Raw genomic sequence first — 24,060 nt, forward strand, 5'->3', positions numbered from 1 at the left:
AAGTTCGAGGTACGTTCGGTCCCAATCGGGCTGCTCCAGATTTTGGACAGGATATTCCCTGCTGTGCCCGGTAACTCAGTGAATGTATCGCTGCAATGTAGGTGGTGTCGTCGGCGGGAACGGTGTGTGTGCGGTACATCGTGATGTACGTACACGCGCCACGCCTCGTGCCCGTCATCGCCACCAACCTCACCGCGCACAAGAGCAAGGAGATCCGCGCCACGCTCTGGTAACTACCACACCTACCACCCACCACCCACCACTCACCACCAACCCTCACTTATAAACCTAAAACTCAGTATGACTAATTTCGCATTCAGCCCATAACATCCAACTGCTGGACATAGGCCTCTTTCTCCATGTAGGAGAGGAAGGATTAAAGCTTAATCCACCACGCTGCTCCACTGCGGGTAGACGGGATATGTTCTCTACTATGAGACGATCGCCATCATGTATGATAACAACCGGGACCGACGGCTTTACGTGCTCTTCGAGGCACGGCGACTCACGAGGATAGATATCTAAACCGGAAAGAAATAGTTGTATAAAAACAAATACCCCTAGCGGGAATCGAACCGGTAAACCGTCGTTGGTTTAGGCGACTACTTGCCCCACTACACCAGAGCTGCTCTTGCATGCGTTTAGTCTTACCGTTATTTAATATTATGGTAACCCTCCCCCCCAACCAGTGAGGTGCTCGTACAACTCCTGGACCGCTGGAGCACTTCCAGCTTAGAAAAACAACAGGCGGTCATTAGAGACGCCATCCGACGAGCCTGCGCTGACGCTGACGGCTCCGCCAGGAATTATGGTCGGAGGTAGGAGGCTTTGGACAAGTCGTTGTAATTTTAATCAATAAATCTAGTGTAAGCTACAAACCTGATTGCAATATTCAGAAAACGATTATGATAAACTTAAATTGGGTTATAGTGTACACTGTGCATTCATAATAGTAAAAAAAAATATTTATGTACTAGCCGACCCGTGCCCACTTCGTTGGCCGTTAGTTATTATTATATTAACCAAATAACATACTTTAAAGAACAAATTTTATAGCACTTAAATAAATAATATGTTGCTCCAACGCCATCTATCAAAAATCGAGAAAACGTCGTCGATAGACTAAAATAAGACTAAATTAATAACGTCGAAAGACTAATAAATTGTTTTCTAATAGCGATAGGTGGCGCTAGTTTATTTACCATTTTGATATTATATTTTTATCTTTTTCTTATTTACTGAATTTTTCGTTTAATTACAATAAAATATAGCCTATGTCACTCCTGAATAGTGTAGCTTTCTGTTAGTGAAAGAATTTTCATCATCGGATCAGTATTTGCGAAGATTACCCCCTACATACAAACAAAGTTATAAACTTTACCTCTTTATAATATTAGTATAGATAAGTTGTATACAACGTGTTTCGAAACATGCGCCCTTCTGTTTAGGCGAAAAAATGAGGGTACTTTAGACCACACTACTGAAGTTAGACTTCTTTAGCAATTGGCCTGCACCATGTCTTAGATATACGAAACTTAACCGGCTATGAGAGAAAAGGAGAAAGAGAAAATATGTGCTCGCACCTGTCTCGCTTGCTCCGTTTGCCTCGCCCGATCACACCTTTCGTAACGCTCTCGTCACGCATTCGCCAGCTTACTAAAAATTGGCCAAACATTTTATTTTTATGTAGATCTGTATTACCTACAGAACCCGCTGTCATTTCTACATTTAATAGACGATACATAAAAAGTCAGACAATGTATGTTAAAAATTTTAGACAACGCGTTAGCGCAGCGATCGTAATACTGGCTGTTGGGCTGTTGCGTTGGCGGTGGCGAGTTTGATCCCCGCACATGACAAACATTTTTATTGGCCATACGTTAGGTCTACAGTCGTATAAAGTCCAATTGGTGATAATCCACTCGGCTTATCAACTACGTCCGTCTTCGTCCCGCGTTCTAAGCCAAGTGCCCGCTAAGTGATCCGGCCTGCTTTTTATTTTACTACCCCCACCTGGACAAGTCACGCGGCAAAGCACACGACTCGTTCAGGTAAATTGTCGAACTACCCTTTATTGTAAAATCTGACTTTAATGGTTTTAAATACCCGACGATGACTATAATAGTGAATGATTATCCTTACAGTATTTTGTGTGTTTGAATAATGTAATATGAATGTTTTCAGAGCATTCACGGCGTACAAGCGCCACTTCCCGGACGACGCGGAGAAACTGTTCGCCGTGTTGGACCCGGCGGCGCAGAAGCAGATCGAGAGAGAGCGTCTCGGCAGCCTCGACAGTCTGCACACCATCGCTACTGGTAACTGCACTTTTTTTTTTTTTTTAAAGTACCTCCGACATGGGGTCAAAGTCTGTGCTTAAACTGCTCATCCATACCAGTTCTCGCATTTATTCTTCTCGCACTTTCATTCTGCATACTAATTTCTTTCTTTCATACTTTCCACATTCACACACTGGGTGGGTTCCCATCTAACTTACTATTATACTTCTATTGCTTATTTTATGAACACCTGGGAAAATGAGCGGGGTTTGGGTATGATGGTAACTGCACTTAGAACCGAAATGTCAGATTTATTTTTGTCAGATGGTAGGGCACAGCAGGAATATCCTGCTCAAAATATGGAGCAGCCCGACTGGGGTAGTACCTCGACCTTACAGAAGACCACAGCTAAATAATACTGCTTTCAAGCAGTATTGTGTCCCTGTTGGTGAGTAAGGTGACCAGAGCTCCTGGGGGGATTGGGGATTGGGTCGGCAACGCGCTTACGATGCTTCTGGTGTTGCAGGCGTCTATAAGCTACGGTAATCGCTTATCATCAGGTGAGAAGTGCGCTTGTTTGCCGACCTAGTGACATAAAAAAAAAAAGATTTGATGTATCAATCGTGATAAGTCCGGTAGAACTCCGAGTGAACATTCCTTTATAACTAACTCGCCTGTACTACTGTACACTGCCGTCCATCATCATTATCATCATTACAGCCTATACAGTCCACTGCTGGACATAGGCCTCCACAAGTTTACGCCAAAAATAACGTGAACTCATGTGTTTTGCCCATAGTCACCACGCTGGGCAGGCGGCTGCCGTCCATAAATAAAATAAAATAAAATATGAGTGTGCTTTGGAGCACGTAACTGAAATAAAACTTTCTTAGCTCCATCTGTATGTATGTATAATCTATATATTAAAAATTCACATTATGACAAAGAGAGAAACAAAATGTGTGCTAGCACCTCTCTCTTGCCCCCTACAGTAATATACGAAACGTAACTATCTCAGTTTCTATCTTCACTATCTTATATCTCCCTCTCAACTTCCGTTCGTCCCGCCCGATCACACTTTTCGTAACGCTCTCGTCACTCATTCACCAGCTTACTCCCCCAAGTCAAGCATACGTAAAGAAGTTTTACTTCAAAAACAAAAAAAAAAATCTGTGTGCAATTCACACACGGCAGAAGTAAAACTCCTGAAACATCCAACGATCACGTACTAATCAATATACCATTCTATTTCACAGGTAGAACGATGACGAGTCCCAGAAGTCCATCGGCGAGTGTCTCAGGTAACTTACCGCACGAAACATTCCGTAGACGCTTATATAATAAATGACTAAATTACTATGTACAGTACGATATTTTTATATTTCAATTAACTGTCCGAAGTGTTCTTAACAAACCAATGTATTTTAAGTATTATTATATACTAGCTGTGCCCGCGACTTCGTCCACATAGAATTTAACAAAAAAATTATTATTCAGTTTGCAGAGTTATAAAATAAATAATTTTTTTAAATAAAAGTTACCTTACTGTATCAGCATCAAAATCGGTCCAGCAGTTTTAGAGATTAGCTGGAACACAGACAGAAAATTAGAAAAAAATGTTTTTTTTTTTTTCGTTTATGCAGGAGCCGAATACCTGTATATTACAACACAACACAAGCATTAAGTTACCATAGTAAACAGTAACAAAAGGTGTAGCAGTAACATTTATTTTTATATAGAATATTAGGTCACCAACCCGCCTGCTCAGCGTGGTGACTATGGGCAATACACATGAGTTCACGCCATTTTTGGCGCGAACTTGTGAAGGCCTATATCCAGCAGTGGACTGCGATAGGCTGAAGTGATTATGGTGATGATGAGAATATTAGTTTAGTGTATTATTATTTATAGTAACATTTAAACTAATATTGTAAAATAATTTGAAAAAATATTTACGTAAAAAAGCCTGTCTGTGTTGTAGCTTGTAGGCTATAAAACATTTCGCTAAAACTTAAAGCTAATTAATAATGTTATACAAACACTCCTTAATTTTTTAATCTATACTAATATTATGAAGCTGGAGAGTTTGTTTGCTTGATGAACGTGCTAATGGTAAAGTGGCTAATGGCTCAGTAACTACTGGCTCAAATTGGAGAATTCAAATATCACGCGCACTAAAAATATTATTTAGCCTATAGGTTATATAATATTAAACAGCCTATAGGTTAAAATATAATATAGCCTATAGGCTATATTAGGCTATATTATAATTTAAAATATAATATTGCCTATAGGCTATATTATATTTTTGGGGCCGTCTGAAATCGCGGGGCACAGCTAGTTAATCATATTTCCATGAGTTAAGTTCACCTTATTCATAGTTAACTAAGTTAGTTGAGGAATTTATTTACATATCCTTTATATTAGTTATAAATATATAACTTTCTCTTTCCACGCCGCTTTGGATACGGTAAAATAAACCTTATTATAACTACATTTGGTCGATTTTTAAACATAAGCTTCTACTGAGAATCTAGTATCCGGTGTCAGTAGGACCAATTCTCTGAGACGTCGAAGGGCCTCGCAGGAGAGACCCCCCATCTCACACATACCCGTCGCTATGAGAGGTTATATGGAGATTTATACTGGTTTAGATATTTCTCGATTGATTTCGAAGTTACTTGTGATTTGTAGGAAGTTATGTTGTTTAGTGTGACTTTTTTTTAATTAGATTTTTTTTCGCTAAACTTAAAGATTGATAAAAAAAATTATTACATATAACTTAGAACATTTTATAAGTACGAATATCAAATATAATTGAAATACATAACCTTCCTTTAAGAAATTAGTAAAAATAGAAAAAAAGTCGAGTCTTAATTTATAGCCCCATCTAACTCCCAAAGTCCAGTGTGCGTAAAGAAGTTTTTTTTTTTTTTCAAAAATTAAAAAAATGTGTGTGTCAGCTCCTACAGCGTCTGGGTTATACTCAGTAAGAACTCACGACATGTTGATTAAAATGTGACGCTGTTTAGTTTATTACACAGTTTCAAAATGATAAATCAGCCGCACTACATAGTTTTGATAGCATGACGATGCCTTGGCGCAGCAGTCACAGCACTGGTTGGGGGCTGTTGCGCTGATGATTGCGGTTTCGATTCCCGCATATGACTTTCTTCGTGCCGGAGAAAGGATTGGAGTTTAATCCATCGCGCTGCTCCAGTGCGGGGCGACGGCTATGTTCCCTGCCATGAGTGACGAGCGCTGTCAGGTGTATACGATAACAACCGGGACCGACGGGGCGACGCGGCCCCGAGCCCCACGAACTCCGCCCAACGAGCCGCCCTTGCAGAGCGCTCGCCGGGCGGCGGCGCGGCGCGCTCGGTGTCGGCGCTGGACGCGGCCGCGGCGCAGCGGGCGCGGGCGCGCGCGCTGTACTCGCACCTCGCGCGCTCCAAGGTGGCCGCCGGCACGGCTAGCTTGCGTGAGTATGCGCTCACACACGCACACACACACGCACGCACACACACCCACACACACACGCGCGCGCTGTACTCGCACCTCGCGCGCTCCAAGGTGGCCGCCGGCACGGCTAGCTTGCGTGAGTATGCGCTCACACACGCACACACACACGCACGCACACACACCCACACACACACGCGCGCGCTGTACTCGCACCTCGCGCGCTCCAAGGTGGCCGCCGGCACGGCTAGCTTGCGTGAGTATGCGCTCACACACGCACACACACACGCACGCACACACACCCACACACACACGCGCGCGCTGTACTCGCACCTCGCGCGCTCCAAGGTGGCCGCCGGCACGGCTAGCTTGCGTGAGTATGCGCTCACACACGCACACACACACGCACGCACACACACCCACACACACACGCGCGCGCTGTACTCGCACCTCGCGCGCTCCAAGGTGGCCGCCGGCACGGCTAGCTTGCGTGAGTATGCGCTCACACACGCACACACACACGCACGCACACACACCCACACACACACGCGCGCGCTGTACTCGCACCTCGCGCGCTCCAAGGTGGCCGCCGGCACGGCTAGCTTGCGTGAGTATGCGCTCACACACGCACACACACACGCACGCACACACACCCACACACACACGCGCGCGCTGTACTCGCACCTCGCGCGCTCCAAGGTGGCCGCCGGCACGGCTAGCTTGCGTGAGTATGCGCTCACACACGCACACACACACGCACGCACACACACCCACACACACACGCGCGCGCTGTACTCGCACCTCGCGCGCTCCAAGGTGGCCGCCGGCACGGCTAGCTTGCGTGAGTATGCGCTCACACACGCACACACACACGCACGCACACACACCCACACACACACGCGCGCGCTGTACTCGCACCTCGCGCGCTCCAAGGTGGCCGCCGGCACGGCTAGCTTGCGTGAGTATGCGCTCACACACGCACACACACACGCACGCACACACACCCACACACACACGCACGCACACACACCCACACACACGCGCGCGCTGTACTCGCACCTCGCGCGCTCCAAGGTGGCCGCCGGCACGGCTAGCTTGCGTGAGTATACGGACACACGCACACGCACACGAACATACACACAGACACACGCACACGCATACACCCACGCACACATATATACACAAGCACACACACACACGCGCACATACACATACGCGCACATACACACACGCGCACATACACACACGTGCACATACATACACACACACACACAGACGATTTCATTAATCGAATTAAATTGACACTTTTTTCTCTTAAAAATCCTCGTTTTACTAGTATTGGGCAGCCTACGATGTTTACAATTACAGTTTTATGTACGGAATATGGAAAGTTGTACTTAGCATTCGCTTGAAAGTACCAGATATTCAAGATTAGGGTAACACGTATGAGCGAGCGGATGGGTCGAACACACACATGTAATTCTCAATTTAAATTGAGAATACATACAGTCAAACACTTGCACACATCACTTATCGTATCAAAACTTGAATACAGACAAATAAAGTTATATACACGATTTTATTTTTGTGTACCCACACATTAGGAATTCTAAACATTTTTTGAATATCATATCAAAAATTGACCGCTCCAGCGGGATTCGAACCCGCGTCTCCGACTGACCGTGTCGGAGACGCGGTCAATTTTTGATATGATATTCAAAAAAATAAAGTTATATTAAAGACTAGTTATATTAAAGACTGTTTAAAAAAATTAATTACACCTACGTACGCGAAATGTAAAGCTCACTCATACACAAACGCGCACACACACATACACACACACTTGCGCACATAACACTTCGTCACATGAATACAGATAAATAAAGACACTACTGCTGATTACTGTTCCAATTGACAACATAAGAAACACTTGCGTCGCGAACAGAAAATGGTTTGTTTGTAAAATAGCACTGGCTGTTGCGCTAGCGGTCATGGGTTCGATCCCCACTCACGACAGACATTTGTATTAACCATATATATGTCGTGGTCTGGGCGTTTGTGCTCGTGTATTGTGTGTGTTTACGGACCCTCGACACATGAGAAAATCCTGCTGAGTGAAACGTCTATTTATTATTTATTTCAATATAAAATAAAAACAAACAATGGAGCAGCCCGACTGGGGTAGTACCTCGACCTTACAGAAGATCACAGCTAAATAATACTGTTTTCAAGCAGTATTGTGTTCCAACGCGCTTGCGATGCTTCTGGTGCAGCAGGTGTCTATAAGCTACGGTAATCGCTTACCATTAGGTGAGAAGTGCGCTTGTTTGCCGACCTAGTGACATAAAAAAAAATGTAAAAGTATTAAATATCTATATCCATATATTTTGACTAGCTCGTTTGCGCTACAATTTTTAATGACCCTACTTTCTGCTCCTCGGGTTGCGGTTTCGAATTCCGACTGAGTCTGGGTGTAATATTGATATTTTATCTATGTACCTATATATTACGAAAAAAAATATTTAGCTATAACAGTCAGCTGTTACCTATAACACAAGCATTAAGTTGCTTACCATAGGAACAGACCGTGTCGTGTGTGTATATTTATTTATTTATATAATATTGAAATTAAGTTGATGCTAACATCCAACTCTCTTTCAATCTCAAAATTATAGCATATTCGCGTTACGAAAACAGCTAATCATCGCTGAGATACATCTCTGTGTCTGTTTATCTATCCTGTCAACAGAAACGTCAACATACTTATTCTCATCACACACAACGTACTTAAAAACATTTTTCAATGTTAGAATACATCTCTAATTTTGTACCAGAAGCGTGTATCGAACATCAAAACATAATAAGTCTAGTGTACACATGATATATAATATATAAGGTGTTTATTTACTCTAATGAAGTAAATAAGAATATTTACGTATAAATAATTATATGTATTTTGTATGCTATCGTGAAGAGGGAGAGGTCGCCCAGCAAGGTACATACTGATCAACAATACTACATTTAACAATACAGGTCTGCTGTGTGGCTACAGCAGTAAGAATATAGCTATATCCGTGGGTGTCGTAAGAGGCGACTAAGGGATAACACAGCTACACTACCGCCTTGGAACTTAAGAAGCCGATCGATGGCGGAATAACCATCCAACTGCTGGCTTTGAAATACACAGGCCGAAGACGGGCAGCAGCGTCTTCGGTGCGACAAAGCCAGCCCTGCGGTCACCAACCCGCCTGCCCAGCGTGGGGACTGTGGGCAACACACATGAGTTCACGCTGTTTTTGGCGTGAACTTGTGGAGACCTATATCCAGCAGTAGACAGCGATGGGCCGAAGTGATGATGATGATAATGAATATACAGGATGCTAGAAATATTTACTATACGTCGGCGCAATGGTCATGTCAACCGTCTGTTGCGGTAGCGTTCGCGGGTTCGATCCCCGCACATGAGAATTATTTCCGTAGGCTAGATTTTTGTTGTAATCTGTACATTAGTGCTTTGTCTTGTGTGTGTCTGGGAACTGTCGAGTTGTCGACACAGGATTCACGTCCTACTGGGTGCCATTGAATTTTGGGCGTTTTGCGGTATGAGAAAATATTCTTAAAAAATATATTATATACCTTATATTTTTTTATACCTGGAGGGGGGGGGGGGAGGAGTGTAGGTGTAGATCAGGCTCCCCAGGAAAATGTTATGCTTACCTATAGCAGTCACATGTAGATCTATTTGCGTGCATTGCTCCGAGTCAGAATTAATTGAACCAATTTAATAACTTTAGCCCCGTTAAGAAACATCCAACTTTTGACAAATTTTTGGTCAACCATGAGACATCCATAGGGTAAAAAAAAACCGAAATTTGACCGAATAATCTAATCTGTGAATATTATGTGTGTTATTTATTTAGCTATGTAATATGTGTTTTTTTTTGTGTACAATAAAGTATTTATTATTATTATTATTATAATCATAGTCGATGTTTTGTAGACATTTTTACAATAATTCCAGCGCGCGCTAAAAGATCGCCCGTGAGTGCGGCCGTGCCCCCCAGTCCCGAGAGGGTGGTGAGTCGTTCTCGTTCCCGTCCGGGCGTGTCGCAGTCACAACGTGAGTGACTTTTCCTATTTAAAAGATATTTATTATAACTAGAATATGTTTCATATGTTTACTGTAATCTAAAGCGTTGCCATGTATGTGTGAAGCATAAGCTTCATTGTATAAGAAGGATAGTTAAATGCATTTCATACCTAAATATGTTATAGTGTATGCGCAAGTATCAAAACTACCTCAATGTTAAATTGGAAGACAAGTCGACTTTTTTTAGTTTTACTTTGTCTGTAATAAAAATGATAATCTGTTTGCGTCAACTGTATGATACCGTCCAAGCATGAGTGCGTGTACTTCACATCACCTACTAAGGCTCTTTAAAGTGGGGTAACTGTAGCAGGATATATCCTGCTTGGGAAAGTACCTCAATCTTACAGAAGGTATACGGCTAAATAGTACCGCTTTCAAGCAGTGTTGTATTCCTGTGGTAAGGTGACTAGTGCTCCTGGAGGGGATTGGGGGTAGGGTTAGCAACGGGCTAGCGATGCTTCTGGTGTTGCAGGTGTCTATAGCTACGGTTACTGCTTACCATCAGGCGAGCCGTACGCTTGTATGGCTATCGATTCGTAAAAAAAATCATATATATTTAGGTGATATAATTTTTTTGCTTTTCAGTACATAAACTGTTCTTAGTAATATAGACCTTCATCATTACGGTCTTTACAGTCCACTACTGGACATAGGCCTCCACAAGTTTACGCCAAAAATAGCGTGAACTCATGTGTTTTGCCCATAGTCACTACGCTTGGCAAGCGAGTTGGTGACCGCAGGGCTGGCTTTGTCGCAGCGAAGACGCTGCTGCCCGTCTTCGGCCTGTGTATTTCAAAGCCAGCAGTTTGATGGTTATCCCGCCATCGGTCGGCTTTTTAAGTTCCAATATAGACCTTAATACAAAGTAATCACCTGTGTCTGTTCGTGTGTGCAGCGACGTCCCGCTCGTCTTCGCCGTCATCCCGCAGTGGGCCTGTGTCCTTGACCGGCGCGCGTCGCCGACCTTCCGGCATCCCGCGCTCGCTGGCCGGCTCCCGGGAGACCAGCCCCACTAGGTCCGTCCCTACCAGCGACAGATATATCTCATAGCTTGCCAGAGCCATAACTACTTTAGAATGACGAATGGTCTGCATTCAACGACGCATTAGCCCAACGGTCACAGGTCCTCGCACATGGCAAACACTTGCCTTGACTATACAGATGTTTGCTGAAGTCTGATTGTTTGTGCTTGTGCATTGTGTGCTTCTGGACCTCGGGTACAGGATTATTACTAGTGGAGCCGTTGAGTGTGAGGCGTTTATTTTACTATTTGTCATCAGTTAATTACGTTTCAGCCTGTAATATTCCACTACTGGGCATAGGCCTCTTTCCCCATGTAGAAGGATCAGAGTTTAATCCACTACGCTGCTCCAATGCGGGTTGGCGGATATATTACCTACTACGAGTAACGATCGCTATCAGATGTACATGATAACAACCGGGACCGACGGCTTAACGTGCTAATTAAATTATTGAGAACACGGAGATTAAAAAATATAATTATTTATTGAAACAAAGACTACAGCTATGTATTAAATCTAATACAAAATCCATTATATTAACTAATTTACAAGTATTTATAGTAATTATAAATGTATAGTCAGCTTAACGTTGCCTTGGTAGTGGGAGTGCTGACAAAGGATATTTGGCAGGGAGCATCAACCTTAACTTGCTCTCCGAGGCACGGTGGGGAGACCCACAAGGACTGCACAAACACCCAGACCACGGCAAACACCTGTACGACCAATACAAAGTCATCATACATCAGTTAATTGCATTGAATTTTTTTCGAGATTTCAGCCTTAAAATTTAATAAAAAACTAGTTTTTCCCCATAATTGTCATCGTCGATTGTCACGATATCCCCCACCTTCCCCCAGGAGCGGCCGCTCCAGCAGCGTGGCGGGTGCGGCGAGCCTGCGCCGGCGCGAGTCCAGCGAACGAGCCCCGCGAGCGCCCGCCGCCACGCTTCGTCTGCTGCAGCAGTCCCGGGATGCGGAGGCGGCGCTCAGGGTACGTGGGCTCGGGGGGGGGGGCATACGCTCCCTACTGCACTGTCTGGCAAATCGTGAGCCTAGTGCCTCAACTGGGCACTGTTCTGGCTGGAAGATTGTAGGGGATGCCAGTTCGGGCCTAAACATGGGCATTTTATTAATTTCTTTTTGGTTGCCCTCATTCAACTGAAAAACGGCAACCTATGTTCTCACCAGTGTCATTCTCTCGTTGCTCTATGAAAGGCGCGAACTTTTTTTCCTACTGCATTCTCTGTGCCGCAGCCGCGTGCTGTGTGAACCAGTCGTGTGCGTCGTGGTGGCCGCGTGTGCCGTCGGCGCTCATGGGCTCACTGCTGTACTGTCTGGCGGATTGTGAGCCTAGTGCCTCAACTGGGCACTGTTCTGGCTGGGTGATTCTAGGGGATGCCAGTTCGGGCCTAAACATATGGGCATTTCTTATTTATTTATTTATTTATTTAATTTTGAGGAGGAACAACAGCTAAAATACTTTCACAAATACAAAATTTACATAGAAACATAAAGCCAATAATAGTTCCCCACATATAGAAACAGAAACTACCACAGAAATACATCACTAACCACATATCACATTTTATCTCTAAGATATATCAATGTATCTTTAATAGTGTTGTTATCACAATACCAACAAAATTAAATAGAGTTAAAGAATGAGTCGCTAATTTTATTATTTTCTTTTTGGTTGCCCTCATTCAGTTGAAAAACGGCTACTTATATTCTCACCAGTGTCATTCTCTCGTTGCTCTATGAAAGGCGCGAACTTTTTGTTTCTTTTTTTCGGAAATGATCGAGTATTTTTCAATTAGCAAATTATTCGAAACTCGACTCATCGCTTATTATAGTCCTAAAATAGAAATTGCCAATACTAATTGAATCATATTTGCATTCCAGAGTCCCGAGGACAGTTCGACGTGTGAGGTGCGGCGGGACGACGACTCGGAGGCGTCCAGCGTCTGCTCCGAACGGAGTCTGGACTCGTACCGCAGACACGATGTGAGTTTTATCCTAACATTATTGCGTTTATGCTTGTTTTGCGATTTAAAAACAATAATCCGGCTTGAAGGACCATAATTGGTATTGAAAACACACTTTCTAAGAAATATATGTCACTAACATTTATTCGATATCATAAATCAATATTCATTAATAATAGAATTAATTACAGTCAAATCCACCTTACTTGCTTTTGTATTACGTAGTCTCTTTCTAATATGTTTATGTGTGTATATATACCGTATCGTATGTCTTACAGAGCGTACCGTGGTCCGGACGTCTCGGTTGGGAGAGCTCCCCGCCGCCTCCTCCTCCGCCAGACGACATCATAGCATTGTGCGCCTGTACACACTGGACCGAGCGCAAGGACGGATTGACACACCTTGTAAGTATACACACACAGTGTCTCCCACCCACATACAAACACACTAACTCTCCCACCCACACACAAACACACTACCTCCCGCAACACAGCCCCACACGTACCATGTCACACACCCACACCAACTGTCCCACCACTGGCCCCAACCACTGAACTGACACCTGTCTCCCCAGGCGAACTACCTGAACAGCGGCCGCCTGCTATCCGAGCCGCAGCTGAGGCGGCTCACAGAACTGCTCAACAAGATGTTCGTGGACGCGCACACGAAGGTGTTCTCGCTGCTGCTGGACGCCGTCTGCGAGCTGCTGCTGGTGCACTGGCAGCAGCTGCGAGACTGGCTCTACCAGCTGATGTTCAGGTCACCCCTCCCCTTCACGTCATGTCATTAAAACTTTAATTCTTAGTAGTTTGTTGGTATATTTTCAAATCAGCCTACATGCCACTGATACATACTTTTTAATATGTCACATTTTTTACATAGACAAAGTTATAAAAATATGTCTATTTTCCCTGCAGACTTCTGATGAAGTTAGGCACTGATATCCTGGGCTCGGTGCAGAGCAAGATCATGAAGACTCTTGACGTCATACACGAATGTTTCCCGGCTGAACTTCAGCTTCATAACATATTTAGGTATGTACCGTTTTATTTTCAGAAATGGAAAAAAAATTCAATACTATGCTCTGAGTTTGACATTTGTCAATTTAATTGATTTTGTCAAATTAGTTTAGTTACTAGTAGATGGCGTTTTGGCGCGAATCTATGGACTCGAGTTTTTTTTTTTAATTATGTTGAATCCTTATAATGTGTATTTGCACTTTTTTTTGGGTAGTGTTCTATTAATCGTTCTTTCGATTTTTATGGAAATATCATATTTATACTTTGCAGCACTTATTATGTCACAATGATAGTATTAAAAGTAATTTGATAAAAGAGAGATAAGGCTCGCAGACCCTAAAATGTCAAAACCACCACCACTTTAAATGTCAAAAACACAAACTTACACTCCGAGACTTATTTTTGTCCATCAAAAAATAACCAAGGTTTGGGGGGGGGGGGATTGTATATTTTGGTCCATAAAAAAAAAATACTCATCATCATAATATAAAGTAATACTTGGTTACAATATTGTCGGCAGGTTTCTCGCGGATGGAGCAACTGCCCCTACAGCTAAGACGAAGGTAGCGGCGCTACGGTTCCTAGCTGACCTCGCGCACGACTACTGCACGCCCAACGGACTGGCTCTGGCCTTACACGGTGCGTTTTTTATACTCAAATAAGTCTGCAAACAAACGTACGGCTCACTTGATGGTAAACGGTTACCGTAGCTTATAGACGCCTGCAACACCAGAAGCATTGCAATCGCGTTGTTCTTCTCCCAACCCTCCCCAGGAGCTCTGGCCACCTTCATCATCATGGGCCTTTACGTCTATTCCAGACGATTTAAACGGTGTCTGAAGAGCATTTCTTGTGATGGCTGTGCAAGCCGATACGGGAGCGGTAGACTTTACCGCAGACCGAACAAGGAAAAGATGTGCTAGTGTCACTGATGTCGCTGTTCTGGTGTTTTTTGTTTCTCCTGTCCGATAAGTCCAAAACAGGCTTTATCGTGATGTGTGATCAAAACACTATTTGAGAGCAGTGCCATTTAACTGTGATCTTCTGTATGGTTGAGGTGCTTCAATTAGTGATCTTTATAGAAAATCCTACTTATTTTTATTTGCTGAGGTAAAAATGAAGGTGTGTGACTAGGTGGCGCCAGCGGGGCCGCGGGGCGGGCGCTGGTGAAGGTGTCCCTGCTGGCGGCCGACCCGCGCGCCGCGGACGTGCGCGTGGCGGCGCGCCGGGCGCTCGCCTGCCTGTACGACTGCAACCCCGTGCCCGTGAGTACTGGGGGGAGGGGGGAGGGGGGCTCGCGCCGGTGAAGGTGTCCCTGCTGGCGGCCGACCCGCGCGCCGCGGACGTGCGCGTGGCGGCGCGCCGGGCGCTCGCCTGCCTGTACGACTGCAACCCCGTGCCCGTGAGTACTGGGGGGAGGGGGGAGGGGGGCTCGCGCCGGTGAAGGTGTCCCTGCTGGCGGCCGACCCGCGCGCCGCGGACGTGCGCGTGGCGGCGCGCCGGGCGCTCGCCTGCCTGTACGACTGCAACCCCGTGCCCGTGAGTACTGGGGGGAGGGGGGAGGGGGGCTCGCGCCGGTGAAGGTGTCCCTGCTGGCGGCCGACCCGCGCGCCGCGGACGTGCGCGTGGCGGCGCGCCGGGCGCTCGCCTGCCTGTACGACTGCAACCCCGTGCCCGTGAGTACTGGGGGGAGGGGGGAGGGGGGCTCGCGCCGGTGAAGGTGTCCCTGCTGGCGGCCGACCCGCGCGCCGCGGACGTGCGCGTGGCGGCGCGCCGGGCGCTCGCCTGCCTGTACGACTGCAACCCCGTGCCCGTGAGTACTGGGGGGAGGGGGGAGGGGGGCTCGCGCCGGTGAAGGTGTCCCTGCTGGCGGCCGACCCGCGCGCCGCGGACGTGCGCGTGGCGGCGCGCCGGGCGCTCGCCTGCCTGTACGACTGCAACCCCGTGCCCGTGAGTACTGGGGGGAGGGGGGAGGGGGGCTCGCGCCGGTGAAGGTGTCCCTGCTGGCGGCCGACCCGCGCGCCGCGGACGTGCGCGTGGCGGCGCGCCGGGCGCTCGCCTGCCTGTACGACTGCAACCCCGTGCCCGTGAGTACTGGGGGGAGGGGGGAGGGGGGCTCGCGCCGGTGAAGGTGTCCCTGCTGGCGGCCGACCCGCGCGCCGCGGACGTGCGCGTGGCGGCGCGCCGGGCGCTCGCCTGCCTGTACGACTGCAACCCCGTGCCCGTGAGTACTGGGGGGAGGGGGGAGGGGGGCTCGCGCCGGTGAAGGTGTCCCTGCTGGCGGCCGACCCGCGCGCCGCGGACGTGCGCGTGGCGGCGCGCCGGGCGCTCGCCTGCCTGTACGACTGCAACCCCGTGCCCGTGAGTACTGGGGGGAGGGGGGAGGGGGGCTCGCGCCGGTGAAGGTGTCCCTGCTGGCGGCCGACCCGCGCGCCGCGGACGTGCGCGTGGCGGCGCGCCGGGCGCTCGCCTGCCTGTACGACTGCAACCCCGTGCCCGTGAGTACTGGGGGGAGGGGGGAGGGGGGCTCGCGCCGGTGAAGGTGTCCCTGCTGGCGGCCGACCCGCGCGCCGCGGACGTGCGCGTGGCGGCGCGCCGGGCGCTCGCCTGCCTGTACGACTGCAACCCCGTGCCCGTGAGTACTGGGGGGAGGGGGGAGGGGGGCTCGCGCCGGTGAAGGTGTCCCTGCTGGCGGCCGACCCGCGCGCCGCGGACGTGCGCGTGGCGGCGCGCCGGGCGCTCGCCTGCCTGTACGACTGCAACCCCGTGCCCGTGAGTACTGGGGGGAGGGGGGAGGGGGGCTCGCGCCGGTGAAGGTGTCCCTGCTGGCGGCCGACCCGCGCGCCGCGGACGTGCGCGTGGCGGCGCGCCGGGCGCTCGCCTGCCTGTACGACTGCAACCCCGTGCCCGTGAGTACTGGGGGGAGGGGGGAGGGGGGCTCGCGCCGGTGAAGGTGTCCCTGCTGGCGGCCGACCCGCGCGCCGCGGACGTGCGCGTGGCGGCGCGCCGGGCGCTCGCCTGCCTGTACGACTGCAACCCCGTGCCCGTGAGTACTGGGGGGAGGGGGGAGGGGGGCTCGCGCCGGTGAAGGTGTCCCTGCTGGCGGCCGACCCGCGCGCCGCGGACGTGCGCGTGGCGGCGCGCCGGGCGCTCGCCTGCCTGTACGACTGCAACCCCGTGCCCGTGAGTACTGGGGGGAGGGGGGAGGGGGGCTCGCGCCGGTGAAGGTGTCCCTGCTGGCGGCCGACCCGCGCGCCGCGGACGTGCGCGTGGCGGCGCGCCGGGCGCTCGCCTGCCTGTACGACTGCAACCCCGTGCCCGTGAGTACTGGGGGGAGGGGGGAGGGGGACACGCGCCGGTGAAGGTGGACCACAGGAGCTCCGGCTACCTTACTCGCCACAGAAACATTACTTGAAAGCAGTGTTAATTTGCTGTGATCTTCTGCGAGGTGGAAGTACTTCTCCAGTCGATCTGCTCCAGATTTTGAGGCTGTACAGCCTTAATAAATCCTGATCATATTTTGTACGTAACTAAACTGCTGCTGAAATCTTCTGTGGGACTGAGGTAATCAGGTAGTTTAAACTTAAATTTGTGTGTAGTTCAGAAGTTGTATATAGTACATACAGCTTTGACATCCATTGAAAATCAAAAAATACTTAATTCAAGTACCTTCCTTCTTTACCTTCATTTTTAATAAGTGAAGCTACCAACGATTCGGAATGTAGATTTTGCAGAGAAGAAAGAATTTCTTTCAAAATAATCAGCTTCTTTTCGAATGTCAGTTCACAGCACTGATGTCTGAGCTACCGGCCGACACGCAGGCGCTCGTCAACGGAGTCGTACAGCAACACGTGAGACGCACCTCCAGCAGTAAGTCTCATACACTTAATATATTAAATCAGTGACGTAGCGTAGGTGGTCCGGGGGGGGGACCTCTGGCGGTACATGAAAGAGGAGCGGCAAAATCATCCCAATCTTTTCAATACAAAAAAATACAGTAGAACTGAGAACCATCGCCTTTTTTGAACTCGGTTAATTGGCACAGTGAAAATTGTGCTAATATTGTGAATGTGTTAAATTAATTTAGTAAAGAAAATGAAATTAATTGATAGGGCGGCAAAAAACCACACTACGCCACATTATATTCTAATCGATTCATACTTGACGTTGAAATACATATTATGTCGAGAGATATATAATAAAATTGTGTCATTCGAAACAAATTTAATTTATTTATTTTTATTTGCCTGTAATAATTTTAATGTCATCAATTAGCAGTCAAGATCTAGTATTAAATTGTAGAATCACGCACATTTTCCAATTATCACACAAATATAAGAGTATAACATCAGATTACTATAACTTTTAATCAAAATTACAACAAATCTAGCGAAATTTTAAAACATTTCTATAAAGTGTTACGTAAAACTCAACAGCGGGTAGCGACAGTCCCCTGCGCACCTCAACGACCACATCGAATTCGAACGCGAACACCGAAGACGTTTACTCGCGAATACGCAAGACCACCAACGAGATACACTCCTACACCGCGCAGCACTCCAGCGGTGACCGCTCTTTTATTTTTACTACTTAAAATACGTGTAATAAAATGAATCTTCAAGTTTTAAAAAAACTGAGGTGGTATACAGCAGGAAATAGCCTTCTCGATATCTGGAGCAAGCAGGAGGTTGAAGACCCTACCCGCCCATTCCCCTCCAGGAGTTCTAGTCACCCTACTCACCACAGGAACACTGCTTGAAACCAGTTTTATTTAGCTCTGTACTTCTGTAATGTCGAGGTACTTCCCCAGTCGGGCATATTATAATATCTGTGGTTTCCCCAGTAGAGCAGGTAAAGTCATCGGCCTCATCAAGCTATCCCAATTCATGGACGGGAACTACTCCCCTTAGGTTAGACTCTGCCCTAAGGTAGGTCTGCCCATAGCGATCCTTCCTCACTTCCTTCGATCGACACAAAATACGATAGATTAATATGTGTGTTGTGTCGTTCCAGCGGAGTGCGGCAACCACATGTCGAGCAAGGACTCCGGCATCAGCCAGATGTCGGACGCGACGCTCTCGCGCCACAACGGGGCCGGCGCGCACAACGGACACGCCACGTGAGTCACACACACACACACACACAAACACACACACACACGCACACACGTACACACGCTCACACGCTCACACGCTCACACGCTCACACGCTCACACGCTCACACGCTCACACGCACACACGCACACACGCACACACGCACACACACACACACACACACACACACACACACACCAACGCACACACGCAGGGAGAGAGAGAGAGATATAGAGTGTACTAAACTGTTTCATTTTATTAATGACTAGCCCGTTTGCGCAGTTTGTAGTGACCCTGCTTTCTGCTCCGAGGGTTGTGAGTTCGATTCCCACCCCGAGTCTGGGTGTAATATAAATATTTATTTATATCTTCGGTGCGACAAAGCCAGCCCTGCGGTCACCAACCCGCCTGCCCAGTGTGGTGACTGTTGGCAAAACACATGAGTTCACGCTATTTTTGGCGTTAACTTGTGGAGGCCTATGTCCAGCAGTGGACTGTATAGGCTGTAATGATGATGATATTTATATATGTATTATTTATAAGTATGTTTATCGAAAAAAAAAAAAAAATGTAGCTATACCAGTTGGCTGTTACCTATAACACAAGCATTAAGTTGCTTACTTTAGGAACAGACGACCGTGTGTGTATTGTGTAGATATTTATTTATTATAAAAAAAATGTATTTGTTAAGGAAAACACATATAGTTATTTACTGATTATATTGTTTTAAAATTGATAAGATATTTCTTACGTGTTAAAGTTTCTATAATATTATGGTCTCAAATCTGTACCCATAACATTATCAATCAAGTCTCGTAAGGATTACTTTCTAATATCAGCATTAGCAAAGCAAAGCTGGTGTGACTCGTGACTTGCCTTGTCTAGCATTCTTTCTCTGACTCTTCTTACCATTGAAGCCCTATTTCTATACTCGAAAAACGATACGTTTCACTCACGAATCGTGCTTTTATTTGAACACAGGAACAGGAATAGTTATAGGTACGAAGCGTTGAACACTAGCCGTGCTTGCTTGCCGATGAAAGGTTAGTGATGTAAGACCCTGAGGTAGTTACACGTGTGTTTAACGCTAGTTTTGTATGTTCCAGCGACCTGATCGGCCGCGCGGCCTCCGCCGACAGCTCCGAGGAGGCGAGCAGCACCAAGGAGTCCTCACCCACACCCCATACACGCCTGGACTACGGTCATGGGTGAGACACCGCCGAGCGCTAAACCAAACTATTCTGACTAATACCACTAAAGATGTCTGGAAGTCGCTCTAGCCTGTAACATCCCACAGCTGGGTATAGGCCTCTCTCCCCATGTAGGGCAAGAATCAGAGCTTAATCCACCTCACTGCCACATGCGGGTTGGCGAATATATTCCCTACTACGATCGCTATCAGGTGTACATGATAACAACCGCGACCGATGGCTTAACGTACTCTCCGAGGCACGGTGAGGCCCACAAGGACTAACGACTAGACCGAAAATAAATATTTGTATAAACACATATCTACTCGGATTGGGAATCGAACCCGCGACCGTCGCTGTTTAAACACTGCAGACACTTAAAATTTATTAGACAATTGTAAAATTGTTCATGTGATTTTATTATACATGCGAATACCATAACCCAAAAAGGAGACTTACTTTGCACAGTCGGTAACTTGGAAGTTACAATTTAGTTATTCTTCGTGCTAGTTTCGCAAATAATTCAAAGTCATTGACATGTTTAATGACGGGTGACTCGTACAATAGTCTAAACAAGTTTAAGGTAGTAAATAGTTCAAAATAGAGTGTTTTAAATCTTAAAATAATGCTTGTTTATCAAACTGTTCCAGTGACTACAGCACAGGTCACCTGGGCAGGGACAAGGTGAAGCCCTACGAGATGGATGAGAACGGATTGATCATTACCAAATGTAAGGAGCTTTTTTTTTTATTTTCTACATTTATATCACTCTTGTGGCTAGCAAGCCTATGGTCTGCTTGACGGTAAGTGGTCACTGTGTATGTTATATGATTAAAAAATAAATGTAAACCTAACTTGAACTCCAAGTACTTTAATATATCATAAGCCTCACCACTACATTTTTTTATAGAAATATTGAATGCTATATATAAAAATGTTCCAGCTGGTCTCCGAGAAGTGGAAGTCCTTGAGGCACTGAGCTCGCTGGACGTGTCCACCGCACCGCCGGAGCTGCTGGAGCGGCTACTGCTGGCCACTCATGAGATACTGAAGTACGGCGACTGCAAGCGACCGCAGGAGTACTTCAAGTTAGTAGACTTATGATAATAATAAACGCCTCACTCCAACGGACTTGGTAGAGCACAGTAGTAAAATATTCTGCTCATAATCTGGAATAGTCCGAAGGCCGTTTCGAAGAGTTTGGCAACAAACACTGCATCTTATCATCATCACTTCAGCCTCAGTCCACTGTTGGCCTCCATGAGTTCACGTTCAAAAAGGCGTGAACTCATGTGACTTGCCCACAAAATTTTAATAAAAATTAGTCCAGCGGTTTCGAAGGAGTCCGGTAACAAACACCGCGAAACGAGAATTTTATATATTGAATAATCTACTATAAAATATTGTAAGACATTACAGGAACGAACAGGACTGACAATTAGGGACAAAATGCACTGCCAGCTACTCTTAAGGAATCTTGCAAGTTGATACAAAATTTATGATAATGTCATGGAATCTCATAACGAAGTATCCTTAAACATAACGATGTATTAACATTGATTTTTTATCAGGAACATAGTTCGGGTTGCATTGGCAGCTCTGACGATCGAGGAAAACACAGCGGATAAAGAAAATACAGAAAACGCGAGCAATGCGCAACAGTCCTCCGGTAACGTTTGTTTATTATTTATAACTTAAAGTTTTTTATTATTATTATTTAATTCTAATAATATGCAGATTTTATTTGATTGATTATATGTTGATGTAAAATTAGACCTTTTTTTACATTTATTTAATTAGGGGTTGTCATCACCTTTGCTTTACATACACCAAAACCCTTGTACCTATATAAAATATAAATTTTACATACTACGAATTTGTATGTCGTATAAATAAATTGCAATGTTAGCGCGACGAAAAATACACAGAGCGCCATCTGTCGAAAAGTTGTCAATTTTATTTGGAAAATAATTTGTAGCCAATGGGGCCTCCACACCTCTGTTGCCCCGAGGCCTTCAGACCTCTAAATCTCCCCCCCCCCAGGCTGGGGCTCCGCGCAGGAGCGCGCCGCGGCCGAGGCGGTGAAGGTGCTGATCTGGCTGTGCCGGCGCGCCGAGACGCGGCCGCAGTGGCTGGAGTACTTCGACCTCATCCTGCTGAAGCTCATCAACGCGTACGGCGCGCTCAGCAAGGAGGTCATGCGCGCCGTGGACGCCGGCCTGCCGCACGTGGCGCAGGCGCTGCCGGCGCACCAGGTGCGCACGCGCATATCACATACCACATATCACATCTGTCGCTCGACACCGCGCTAACCGCCCGTGGGCCGCAGGTGCTGGCGCTGCTGAAGCCCGTGGTGCGCACGCGCGGCTACCCCACGTCGCTGTGCGCGCTCAAGCTGGCGGCCGAGGTGGCGCGCGCGCGCGGGCCCGAGCTGGCCGACGACACCGTGGCGCAGCTCATGGAGGGCGTGGGCCAGGTGAGCACGCCCAGCTCCAGGCTACTGACTGCCGGTGCGACCCCGCGTCGCTGTGTGCGCGGGCCCGAGCTGGCCGACGACACCGTGGCGCAGCTCATGGAGGGCGTGGGCCAGGTGAGCACGCCCAGCTCCAGGCTACTGACTGCCGGTGCGACCCCGCGTCGCTGTGTGCGCGGGCCCGAGCTGGCCGACGACACCGTGGCGCAGCTCATGGAGGGCGTGGGCCAGGTGAGCACGCCCAGCTCCAGGCTACTGACTGCCGGTGCGACCCCGCGTCGCTGTGTGCGCGGGCCCGAGCTGGCCGACGACACCGTGGCGCAGCTCATGGAGGGCGTGGGCCAGGTGAGCACGCCCAGCTCCAGGCTACTGACTGCCGGTGCGACCCCGCGTCGCTGTGTGCGCGGGCCCGAGCTGGCCGACGACACCGTGGCGCAGCTCATGGAGGGCGTGGGCCAGGTGAGCACGCCCAGCTCCAGGCTACTGACTGCCGGTGCGACCCCGCGTCGCTGTGTGCGCGGGCCCGAGCTGGCCGACGACACCGTGGCGCAGCTCATGGAGGGCGTGGGCCAGGTGAGCACGCCCAGCTCCAGGCTACTGACTGCCGGTGCGACCCCGCGTCGCTGTGTGCGCGGGCCCGAGCTGGCCGACGACACCGTGGCGCAGCTCATGGAGGGCGTGGGCCAGGTGAGCACGCCCAGCTCCAGGCTACTGACTCCTGGTGAGCACGCCCAGCTCCAGGCTACTGACTCCCGGTGAGCACGCCCAGCTCCAGGCTACTGACTCCCGGTGAGCACGCCCAGCTCCAGGCTACTGACTCCTGGTGAGCACGCCCAGCTCCAGGCTACTGGCTCCCGGTGCGACCCGACGTCGCTGTGCGCGCTCGAGCTGGCGCCGAGGCCGACGAAAGCGTTACGAAAAGTGCTTACGTTACTTCAGTCTTGTGCTCTAAAGCACACTTGTTTTTTTTTAGTTTGAACAAAACTAAAAATTTGTCTGTCAACTAAACTTTTTCGAACTTCGACATTTGTACATACGTTACTGCCGCCCCAGTCGCTAACATGGCCGTCTGCCTGTCCCCAGCTGGCCGACCACCAGAACTCCGCGGTGCGCAAGGCGGCCGTGTTCTGCATGGTGGCTTTCACCTTCGCCCTGGGGGAGGAACGCATGCAGCCTCACCTCAAACACCTCTCCGTCAGCAAGTACCGTCTGCTACAGGTACTTGTTTTATTTGTATAGTCTAAGAGCCTGTTTGATCGATTGTGAATAAGTGTGTGAAATAGTGATCGAAAGTTACGAATACATTTTTGATAGTCACGGCACATGAGAAACATTTGGATTGGCCATATAGGTATTTGCCGTGGTGTAGGCGTTTGTACTCGTGTATTGT

General features: G+C 48.0%; 1 protein-coding gene across 1 annotated transcript in view; it reads left to right on the plus strand.

The window, feature by feature from the left end:
* Window positions 1–24,060, plus strand: part of LOC123667806 (CLIP-associating protein) — a 40,093-nt gene that overhangs the window by 14,461 nt on the left and 1,572 nt on the right. The window contains exons 11-34 of the mRNA XM_045601644.1: window positions 102–229; window positions 690–818; window positions 2,185–2,318; window positions 3,536–3,625; window positions 5,548–5,760; window positions 9,760–9,858; window positions 10,784–10,904; window positions 11,768–11,900; window positions 12,812–12,913; window positions 13,173–13,298; window positions 13,469–13,653; window positions 13,812–13,928; window positions 14,434–14,552; window positions 15,048–15,178; window positions 17,696–17,783; window positions 18,350–18,478; window positions 18,927–19,032; window positions 20,114–20,215; window positions 20,848–20,927; window positions 21,141–21,285; window positions 21,769–21,866; window positions 22,241–22,452; window positions 22,527–22,673; window positions 23,754–23,888. Of these exons, the coding sequence (XP_045457600.1) occupies window positions 102–229; window positions 690–818; window positions 2,185–2,318; window positions 3,536–3,625; window positions 5,548–5,760; window positions 9,760–9,858; window positions 10,784–10,904; window positions 11,768–11,900; window positions 12,812–12,913; window positions 13,173–13,298; window positions 13,469–13,653; window positions 13,812–13,928; window positions 14,434–14,552; window positions 15,048–15,178; window positions 17,696–17,783; window positions 18,350–18,478; window positions 18,927–19,032; window positions 20,114–20,215; window positions 20,848–20,927; window positions 21,141–21,285; window positions 21,769–21,866; window positions 22,241–22,452; window positions 22,527–22,673; window positions 23,754–23,888 (3,069 nt within the window). The remainder of the gene's footprint in view (window positions 1–101; window positions 230–689; window positions 819–2,184; window positions 2,319–3,535; window positions 3,626–5,547; window positions 5,761–9,759; window positions 9,859–10,783; window positions 10,905–11,767; window positions 11,901–12,811; window positions 12,914–13,172; window positions 13,299–13,468; window positions 13,654–13,811; window positions 13,929–14,433; window positions 14,553–15,047; window positions 15,179–17,695; window positions 17,784–18,349; window positions 18,479–18,926; window positions 19,033–20,113; window positions 20,216–20,847; window positions 20,928–21,140; window positions 21,286–21,768; window positions 21,867–22,240; window positions 22,453–22,526; window positions 22,674–23,753; window positions 23,889–24,060) is intronic.

The sequence above is a fragment of the Melitaea cinxia genome, chromosome 29 (genome assembly GCF_905220565.1).
Source record: "Melitaea cinxia chromosome 29, ilMelCinx1.1, whole genome shotgun sequence".
NCBI lineage: Eukaryota > Metazoa > Arthropoda > Insecta > Lepidoptera > Nymphalidae > Melitaea > Melitaea cinxia.